General features: G+C 38.6%; 1 protein-coding gene across 1 annotated transcript; it reads right to left on the bottom strand.

The window, feature by feature from the left end:
- Positions 1–4,564: 4,564 nt before the first annotated feature.
- On the bottom strand, positions 4,565–5,531 carry LOC111985562 (ethylene-responsive transcription factor WIN1). Its single transcript, XM_024017247.2, has 2 exons — positions 5,452–5,531; positions 4,565–5,045 (listed from the first exon to the last, which is right to left on the bottom strand). The coding sequence occupies exons 1-2, from the start codon at positions 5,529–5,531 to the stop codon at positions 4,565–4,567; spliced, it is 561 nt and encodes a 186-aa protein (XP_023873015.2).
- Positions 5,532–11,021: the final 5,490 nt, after the last annotated feature.

Here is an 11,021-nt window from a genome sequence, read left to right as displayed (position 1 = left end):
GATCATGCATACGCACAAAACTCCACGCTAATAATTATTAATGTTAGGATCACATTCTTGAAAAAACATATAATGAATGATTTCTTTTTATTACTTTATTTTTTGAGAATGAAGCTATGATTTAAATTAAAGAAAGGTCAAATCGGCTTGAAATATATCGTTCACGTGAAGAAATAGAATTGACCTAGCAACATTATAAGAAATAGAATTGACATAACGTCATACATGTGAAAAAACTAATAAAACTAAACAATTCTGCAATTAGCTTTGCATCTAAGGCCAAGTGTCCAAATGAAGCTAGAAAGTCGTTAAGAATGATTTGATGTTTATATTTGGTTCATGTGATGGATTATATATAAAGTAAGGATTTTATTAATTAATGTGTGCCCTAAGGGCACACATTATTTTTCATTTTTGGAAAAGTTTTTTTCGAGAATTGAAAAAGTATTGACAACTTTTTCAATTTCCAAGAAAATGTTTCTAAAAAGTATTGATAGTTAGTTGAGACGTACCAGTCCATTTGGTCTCAGGTACCTTTTTCCTGGCCTTCATTAAATCCCTCAAGCTTGCCGTGTCCTCCTCTTCTTCTGAAAAATCATCTGGAAGGGCAGTAATTAAAACTGGATTGCGAACACTGGACTGCCTGTCAATTTCCTCCTCAGCGTCCGAAACTTGAATGACTGGAACCCTTCCTGAAGCCTCTCCAAATTTGAACTTATCAATCTGCTCCTCAAGTGAAGAAGTTGAGGAAGCAACCCTTTCACCCACTACTACTAGTTCGAGGGGAACCTGCTGAATTGGTTGGATGAGTAATGGTACCGCTTGCGGATTTGGATGTGACACGGGGGCAAGATTGAACGGCGCTAGAAAATTACACCGAGAAACGTCTATTTGGTTCATCCGATAGTCTCCTTGCGTTATAGCATTGCCGACGGGCTGAAAATTGCTCGATTTTGGTGTGTAACCGAGAATAAGATTTGCAGCCCAAAGTTGTCCATCTTCACTTACTAAAATCTCTAATCTCAGTAGATAGTTGAGTGCGTCAGTATTAGTCAGGCTGAGTCGAAGAGCAACTTGCCTTTTATCTGTTAACATCACAACGAAATTAACAATAATCAGAAACTCAAAGATGCTGATATGGAGAAAAGAAAAATAATGTTAGGCAAGAAGTAGCCTAAGTCTATTGTTAGGAAAACTAAATCTGGGATATCCCACCTAGCTCTCCTGGTTGGGTTAGGCAATGAAGACCGTCACGTCATGCGCCCAAGACGATCAGATAGTCATCTTTCATCCCTTTATTAGACTTGGGTAGGCAAGAAATGAGCCTAACGATGTCGGATCGGGATTTAAGATAATATCCTGCTCCCTTTTGGCTATGACATTCGTACATGTGTACTACGTCAAGCCAGGTGATCCTCAGTCCTAAATGACGATTCAAAGCGTCAATTGCCCCTAAGATCCTAAACATATTAAGTGCGCATTGATCAAGAGAAAGCCTATGGTTACGAAGATAATTTTTGGTAACTAGATTCATAGGGAGAGTCATTCCTCCTTCTATGAATGCTATCATAAGGATTATGACTTCTCCCTCTCTTCGATCGGATAATATCTTTTCTGGGGGACAATACCTCAAGTTTACTCCCTGTGGTATGCCATATGTTTCCTTAAATGCCTCTATTAAGGCAGGACTATCGACCAGGTACTGAAATTTACCCATTTTTGGTTAAATAGAGAGAGGCACAGAATAGTAACTGAGAAATGAGAGTTTGAGGGCCAAGAACGTTGGCCGAGAGGAAAATGAAGGGTTCGAGGAGATTAAAACTTACACAAACAGGGTTGGAGAGTTATAGGGAGAGTCATTCCTCCTTCTATGAATGCTATCATAAGGATTATGACTTCTCCCTCTCTTCGATCGGATAATATCTTTTCTGGGGGACAATACCTCAAGTTTACTCCCTGTGGTATGCCATATGTTTCCTTAAATGCCTCTATTAAGGCAGGAATATCGACCAGGTACTGAAATTTACCCATTTTTGGTTAAATAGAGAGAGGCACAGAATAGTAACTGAGAAATGAGAGTTTGAGGGCCAAGAACGTTGGCCGAGAGGAAAATGAAGGGTTCGAGGAGATTAAAACTTACACAAACAGGGTTGGAGAGTGATCCTTAAATCCTTGGAAGGATTTATGTGAATTTTTGCAGAAATGAGATGGATGATTTGAAAAAGTTGATGAGCTTGAACGTTTGGGTTCGCTGGAGAGTAAGAAATCGCAAAGTAAAAGAGATAGAGTCTTCTTTGAGGCTTCATATAGGGGCCAAAAAGTGAGTGGGAGTTATCCCGCCCAAATTCTGAGGAGAAACATCATTCGTAGGATCAATAATCTACCGTTGGATACAAGAGACAAAACACCGCCTGGAGCAATTAATACCACTTCATAAATATCGAAACAACAGCGGCAATGATGAAGCGCCTAGATCTATGCTCACGCACGTGTAAACTCAGGTATTCTTCGCGTTTTTATCTTTTATTTTCTGTAACAAATCAAAATCCTATTTTTTCTCCTCAAATGCGAGGGAAAAATTAAAATTTTGAGGGGCTATTGTGGGGATAAAAGCCCAAACTTATGTATTGGGCCTAAGGCCCTATTTGAAGACTAAAAGTTTGTCCGAAGAGAAATAAACGATTGAGAAAGACCCCAGGTGGGGGAGATATACCTAGAAATGATCGAGGAATATAGTCCGAAGAGAGCATCAGTAGTCCGAAGAGTGTGTTATCCTCGAGTATAAAGAATCTCAGTTAAGCTAGTATCTGGGAGGTTCAAATAACCTTCCTAGCAATTCCAATGATAAGGATAAACTTCAGGCATGTATGGAGATGAGAAGAACAGAGAAATATATAAAGGAAAAGCTGCTAACACCGCATTAAATGCACTGCAACAACTTTTCTTGTCGCATTAATGTAGAGGAGACTTCTGAACAGTACAATCTCAACTACTGCCACTCATGGAGAACTGACGAAGTTACCTGATGGGACGGGTACTCAAGTGAACGTTTAGATGAAGACAAGTGGACGATTAAAATAGTCTAAAAGAACACTATATAAATGTAAGGGACCTCGTATAGAAGGGGGATGGGGGAGGGAAGAAAAAGGTGGATGATAATTCTAAGAGTGATATATACAATAGTTTGTCTCTTTGAACAGGAATGCATTGAAGTTTCAAGTCTGTTCTTACATTAATTAATCAATAAAATCCCTGTTGAACGTTGTTTCATTCTCAACATGCCCAGCTCTTTCACCCACTCTCTACAAATTCATTGTTTTGGGCTTATTAGGCTCATACTCCAAATCTTTTGTACTTGGGCTACAAATATGTACCCTACAGCTATATTCACAAATTATTTTATAAAATTTTTATAAAATGTTGATGTGACCAACGTTTTATTGGTTTTCATCTAGGCCCACCATTATTATTACTTTTTCATTTACCAATAATCACTCACTATATCATCATTTTGTAAAAATTTTTGTAAAATAGTTTATATCTCTAACATTATTTATATATATAAGAAACATTTTGTCTTTGTCGATGTAATCTTTCATCCACCATTTACTCTTAGTATTCTTTATCACAGTATAGGGGTTAGGTATCCTCCTTTATAAGAATATAATTACAGTTTTTAACTTGGTTTGGATATTTTTCTTAGGGTACAATTGGCATATATATATATATATATACATACAATGGGAGAAGAGGGATTTAAATCCTGAATATCTTAGAAACATTAGGAATGTCAACTAGTAAAACTACAAAACTCTTAACAAAGATAAAAGTGCACATAATAATGAATTTCATTGTAAATGGGTATTTGATACCATTTCATCTCAAGTACTTAATTCTTACCACAAAAGTGTGAAACTAGAAATACTAATATCATGGTGCATGCTTCAATAAAATCTCTCTTCTCTAGGTGATTGGAACAATTCAAAATCAATTATCTAAATCCCGCTTGGTCTATGATATCAAAATTCTTGAGAGATAGAGCTTAATTTCATGATTTATTAGTAACAATAAGTATCTATACATTCGATATATGCAACATCTTTTTCAAAATTGTGGGATTTACATGCTTTGAGAAGAATGTTTCATATGTTAGAGCATGAGATACTACGCACAAACCAAACAGTTTTACCAAAAGCTCGTGCTAATACACTTGCAAGAAGAATATATAGAGATGGAATGATGGATTTTAAAATAAAAAATAAATAAATAAATAAAAGGAAATTAAATAAAAACACAATTTATTTACTATGAACTCCAAGTAAATTTGTTGCTACATAAAATACCACTAGTAAATTTCTATAGTAACTAAACACTTTCTAGTTCCTAGAAATACGGACAAAACATATTGAGGGTAAGGCTTATAACCTCCTCCTTATGATCTCAAATAACAAACCTCTATTTTAAACAAACAAACAAACACAAAGTAATGTCAAGAGCTGAGCACATGGAAGCCCCCATGCTTTGCTCTGCTAGCCCCATGTGAAGTTGAAAGTACTTGGAATCTTTAATTTCTATTCAGGAGTTCCTCAATCATCTGCAATGCAACCCTCTCCTCCTCATTTATCCCATCACCACCTTCAGGCTGCCCAGCCTCTATTTCGGCTGTGTTTGATACTGCAGGCAAGTTTTTCTCAGGCACAACTTGTCCACTTTTCTCTCCTAGTTCAACCATCATCACCCAATTGGAATCAGAAGAAGTACCTGCACGTTTTTGCCAAACCCCAATATGGGAATTCTCTGTGTCAAGCCTGAGGCAAGTGAGAGATGGTGATGGGAATTTGCAACATTTGCGAAGCTTTGCACTAAGGACTTTAGAGAGTGCATTATTGGATGATGTATTAGAGTTGTTGTCATTGCCTATTTGATTTGTGACCACAGGGAAGTTTGTTTTGGCATTACAGCCACTCATCAAAATGGCTGCCTCATCATAGGCTCGCGCTGCTTCTTCTGCAGTTTCAAACGTCCCAAGCCATACCCTTCTTTTCCTACAACACATGAAAAACATAAGAGTCAATATGGATAGTTTATAAATATGTCGCACATAGAATGTGCTCATGTTATAATAATAAAGTTTTAGGATATACATGATAACCAAATATATGCAACTATAAAATTGAATATATACTTGAGAGTTCTACTTATCCAGTTTCTATAAGAAGAAATTTACACAAAGACATACAAATGATCCGGTATTTTATGACAGCCGCAGAAAATTTAGCCTCTAATGTACTTATTCATGGTATATCCGGAATTCGGATTGTTGGAAGCAAAGTGTACTACAAACTAGTAAAAGTTGGAAGAGGGAAGAAAAGAAAAGAAAGTGAAATTTTGAATAGCATGTGTTATATGCATGTTGTGAGAAGATATATAGCAAGAGTTTGTTGAGAATACAGTAAGGGATGACGAATCTCAGCTACCCATGAGCCCCAGTGGCGTTGCCTGACACCTCTGAACTTCTTTGATTGTACCATAGTTGCAAAGCCTGGCAGAGAGAGAGAGGAGAGGGGGGAGGGGTGTAAAGTTCCTTGAAATGAAGGAGCTGGTGCTTGAGATTTATGAGAATTGATCATGGTATGTACGTATAGACATTTAACAACTATTTACAAAAGCGTATATCACACTATCATGTGCTTAACAGCCTAACAATTACACCACTTGAGTTTAACCAAATGACAATTCATTTGTAAGACTTCACAGAATGACTTTTTAACTAATTTAGTCCTTTTGTGGTCCAGTAACATTAATATAGCCACATTGTGTGCCCAACATATGGGCTCTAAGGAGTCAACCTCATAAAGAACTTTCTTAACTAGCATATATCGCTATTTACACAAATTTAGTGAGGTTGCTTTTGCACTCTCACCCTCAGCGCTACACTATAGGAAAGAAAGTAATAATCAAAGTCATTAATGAGTATTTCTGCATATCCAAGATATGAATCACATACAGATAATCCGTAGAGTCTTTACTCCTGATGAGTCTTTTCTCCTGATGGACCCTTCACAGCGTGATTCATAACATTGTATTATTGTTACTTTGCTTATTTTGAAAATCACTTACTGAAGTGAACATTCTAAGCTCAATATTTATACTGTAAATGTAGGCAATCCTCAAGTTCATGAAAGGTGGCAGGCTGGCAGCTTTAGTTCTCATCATTGACAGATGATTCGAATACATACATTGAAGTGGCAATTTATAATTCTTCTCATCAAACGTGCTAGAAATCAAGCAACTTTTGGTATGTCTTCTGAAACTATTTTGAATAAGAAAACTAAAAATTGTAGCGTAGTTGGATTTCTGATTTGTCGCAATAAAACATAATGCAAGAACTTAGCTTTATAATTTACAGTCGTACTTGGAGTAGTAGTAGTCAGTCTGTGTTGATGATGCGTAAATCATTAGTAATGTAGGTTCGTCCAGATAAAGCCGAATTCTTGTCACTATTCCTGCAAACATAAGAAAAAGGCTCTCCTAAGGTGGTCACTAGTGTGATGCCTACCACAATGTCGAGCCTACGACGAGCTTTGAATTCCCCCTTTATCTTCTTATTTATTCAAAGTGGTTTCCAAATTAGTCTTAGGAGCTAATTTAATTACTAAACAATACGCAATTGAGTATGAGAAATTCATCCCAAAAAAGAACAGAATTGTTATTACAAAACAATTACAAAGAAAGAGAGACAAATTAAACTCTCTTTCTTTAAGTTAATTTAGATCATTGATGACACTACTACAACTATAGCACATGATGGGATCGACGAACTCTCTTTGCCTAGACAACCTCATCAAGCGTATTCGTCCATCTTGCCACGACATGGACGAAGGAAAGCAAGTCATTAATAAAAGGATTCAATGCCTTGGATAGTTACCAACTAGCTATTAGACCGTTGGAGGCTCATCAAAGCCCGCGTTAATAAGCCTTAAGGTGTTAGAGGCTGGGATCGTTAAGGACCTGCCTTCGTCATTCAAATACTAGAAGTCCCGTGTTTGGGGATAAGTGGGAAATACCTTTTGACGAAGTTTGGGGTGATCTCTTTAGGTTGCTTCGTTAATGGAGGACCCCAGATTGAGGTGCATTGTCTTTCTTACTAGTCCTTCGTCCTTTGTCTCTTTTTGTATATATTCTGTCATTGCTAACTCTTTCGCTTGTTGTCTCATGCAATTAAGAGACGGCCAAAACTTAAGAGCAGATACAAGTAACGTGTTGAAGTAGCCATTGAGTATGCGAGGACGATTGAAGACTTTGATGATCTAGTCGACGCACGGACTCTAGCTCTTCATTACCTTGGTCCAGAGCCTTCTGCTTAAGTCTTGCGAACTATAGAAATTGAGGAGAAGAAGAGTAAGTGTTTGTAAATTTGTCGTTGCTCCTTTTTTCATCTTCTCTCTTTTTTTTTTTTTTTTTGACAAGTGTTTTTTGCAAGGATGACGACCAATTAACTAGGAGATGTATGCAAAGATGAGAAGTAAGAAGAACGAGCCCCTTTCTAGCCTCGGAAAGAGGATGGTGCGGGTTATGGAGAAGGGTGTCTTTGTCACTCCTCCTGCCCCGTCATTGAGCCTTTGAAGATGGCCTCCTCGGCTACCTCAATGGAAGAAATTACGCCTCTTTGGAAGAAGCCCACATGGACGACAAGCGGAAGGACAAGGTTGATTCCTCTTCATCCATTGTTTTTGACGACACTGGCCTTATGCTAGTGAGGGAAAAAGAGGCTTTCACTACTGAGGAGTTGAAGGTCTTCTCAGGTGTTCCTCTAACAAGGTTGTGGGTCATCACATCCATAAACTCGTCCAGGTAGTGTACTTGTGCAATTTCACCCTTTCTCTTTCTTTTTTTTTTGCACTGTCCTGAATGTTGGATTTTATTTTCAGGTGCTAGGGAGAGTCTTCACATTACTTTGGAGTACTTTACTCACGAAGCAAAGATTGCATTGGCAGTATCTAGTGTGGAGGCTTTGGAGGCAAAAAATTCTAAACTGAAGAAGGATCTTATTTTTGTCATGACAAGACCAACACCATCAAGAGAATGTNCCTGGGGATGCTCCTCTGCCTCCTCCTGATGGTGATGATGCATCCACTGCTTGAACCTACTTTATGTTCATCTTCCTCTTTTTTTTTTTTTTTTTTTTTTGGGTGCCCAGTATGTTTTTGGGTTTTGATTCTACTTCCAGAACAATATTTTCTTTGCCCATTGTTTATGGGCCTTTAATTATAATGTTGAAACAATGTTGGTTGTCTTTGTTGGCCTTAATTATATTTGTAATTCTATACTTATTAGTTTACTTCCTACCTTGCATGATACGTTGTGACTATATGTGATCCCTGTTTGCTTCGTTCATTTAGTCATCATTCTCTTTTTTTTAGTAAGTTGCATCCACCTATGCGAGTTGTTGTTACTTAGTCAAAAAATTTGTTGTGACTCATACCCATTGAAGGGACCTTGCCATTTTTGGCTTCGTCAGTAACTTACATCTAGGCAGAATCTTGTTACTTAGCCAATTTTTTTGTGACTTACACCCATTGAAGGGATTTTCTCGTTTTTGGCTTCTTCAGTAATTTACACCCGTCTAGGTGAAATCTTGTTATTTAGCCAATTTTTGTGATTTACACCTATTGAATGGACCTTGCCATTTTGGCTTCGTCAGTAACTTACATCCATCTAGGCGGAATCTTGTTACTTAGTCAATTTGTTGTGACTTACACCCATTGAAGGGATTTTGTCATTTTTTTATATATGCATCACACTGACTGAATAGTTCTTTTATTGCTTTATTTCAAACATGAATACATTCATTCACTACATCTACTGATGGTATTGTTTCAAATGCTTGATATTCCATGGTTGTGGCAATTTTCTCCCGTCCAACGTCTCCAGGTAATAGCTGCTTTGCTTGAAATAATGGGTGACTTTGTAGGGTCTTTCCTAGGTTGGACCGAGCTTCCCCTGAGTTGGGTTCTTGGTGGCAAGTGTGACCTTACGTAGGACAAGGTCTCCAATATTAAGTCATCTGAGTTTCACCCTTTTTGTTATAGTACTTGGACATCTTCTGTTGGTACTCCGCCATCTTGCGGATGCTCTGTCTCTAGATTCATCTAAGCAATCCAAGTTGACTCTTAGTTGATCGTCATTGCTGCCTTCGTGGAAAGCTTCTCGTCTCAAGCTGGTGATTCCTACTTCAACTGGAATTACTACTTTGGTGCCATAGGTGAGATTGAAGGGGGTATCTCCTGTTGGGGTTCTTATTATAGTCTTGTATGCCCACAAAACATTGGGCAGCTTTTCCGGCCATATGCCTTTTGCCTTGTCCAGCCAAGCCTTGATGATCATGAGCAAGGTCTGGTTTGTCACTTCTATCTGGCCATTAGCTTAAGGTTGACCAGGGGATAGAATTGGTTCTTGATTCCTAGCCTCGAGTAGAATTCCCTAAAACCTTGACTATCAAACTGCCACCTGTTATCTGATATGATCTCCATGGTATCCGAATCGGCAGACTATGTTCTTCCACACAAAGTTCTGGACCTTCGCTTCTGTTGATAATGCTTTTGCTTCAACCCATTTTGTGAATAATCAATGGCAACTAGTAAAAATTTTACCTGTCTTTTACCTTGGGGTAATGGGTAACGATGTTAAGTCCCCATTGAGCAAATGGCCATGAGGAGGCTATTATCATTAGTTTCTCAGGCGGTATGCGTTGGACGTTTCCAAAACTCTGGCATTTGTCGCACTTCTTGAAAACTCTTTTGATCCTTCTACAGGGTAGTCCAAAAGTAACCTATTTGGATAACTTTGCTGATCAAGGATCTTGGCCTGCATAATCTTCACAAATCCCTTCATGGATCTCCTCCAGAATATATTTGGCTTCCTCCTCATTGATGCACCTCAGGTAGGGCATGGAGAAGCCTCTTTTATATAGGGTATCATTCAAGATCATGAACCATGCTGCCCTCTTCCTGACCTTCCTTCTTCTTCAAGTCTTGTGGAAGCCGTCCGTCTTGAAGGAAGGATAGGATTGGGGTCATCCAGCTACTTCCGCATTGGATTGTGAAGGTATGGACTTCTTCAATGCTGGGGCATCTCTGGACTTCAATCTTCAGGTCTATACTCGTTGGTCCTACTTCTAACGACGACTGTTTTGCTAACTCATTTGCCCCCATATTCTGGCTTCTGGGATCTGTGTGAACTTTATTTGATCAAACTCTTGTGTCAAAAGCTTCGACAACTTTAGGTATTTTTGCATCCTTTCCTCATTTGCTTTGAATTCCCCCTTTATCAGGCCTACAACGAGCTTTGAATCGCTCTAGAGGAGCAAGTTTTTGACTTCTAGTGCTTTCCCGACCCTTAATCCTATCAGTACTCTTTCTTATTTAGCTTCATTGTTGGTGGCTGGGAATGCTAGCTGAACTCCGTATTTGAGTGTTCCTCCTTTGGGGGTAATGATAATGACCTCTACTCCGCCCTCTTTTGGATTGGCGAATTGTCAGTCTGAATCGTCCATCTTTCCATTTCATCTGTATCTCCCTCCTCATTGGGAATTGTAAATTTAGCGATGAATCTGCCAACGCTTGTGGCTTAATAGCTGTCCTGGTGTGGTACTTAATGTCGAATTGGCTGAGCTCAATAGCCGACTAGATCATCCTTCCTACAACCTTGAGCTTGTTCATCGCCTTCTTTATAGGTTGGTCTGTCATCACTAAGATAGGATTCACTTGGAAATAAGGGCGTTGCTTGCGTGAAGCTACAATTAAAGCAAATGCAATCTTCTTTATTCATGGGTATTTAGCTTCTGCCCCTTAGAAGGCGTGGCTGACATAGCAGACTAGGAGCTGTCTTCTGTCTTCTTCTCAAATCAAGCCAGCACTCACAGCTATAGCTGACACTGCCAAGTATAAATATAGGTTTTCTCCTTCCTTGGATGGACTCAGGGGGGTGGATTGCTCAGGTATTAGTTGAGTTCCTGGAAG

Source organism: Quercus suber, unplaced genomic scaffold (assembly GCF_002906115.3).
Source record: "Quercus suber isolate HL8 unplaced genomic scaffold, Cork oak 2.0 scaffold_308, whole genome shotgun sequence".
Lineage (NCBI taxonomy): Eukaryota > Viridiplantae > Streptophyta > Magnoliopsida > Fagales > Fagaceae > Quercus > Quercus suber.
This window is presented reverse-complemented; position numbering and strand designations above follow the sequence as displayed.

What these genes read in the sequence shown, in the direction of transcription:
- LOC111985562 (XM_024017247.2), bottom strand. Translation starts at nt 5,531, where the DNA reads ATGGTACAATCAAAGAAGTTCAGAGGTGTCAGGCAACGCCACTGGGGC. An exon ending in GAGATTCGTCATCCCTTACT is followed by an intron (nt 5,046 to 5,451) that starts GTATTCTCAACA and finishes CATGTGTTGTAG; the next exon opens with GAAAAGAAGGGTATGGCTTG.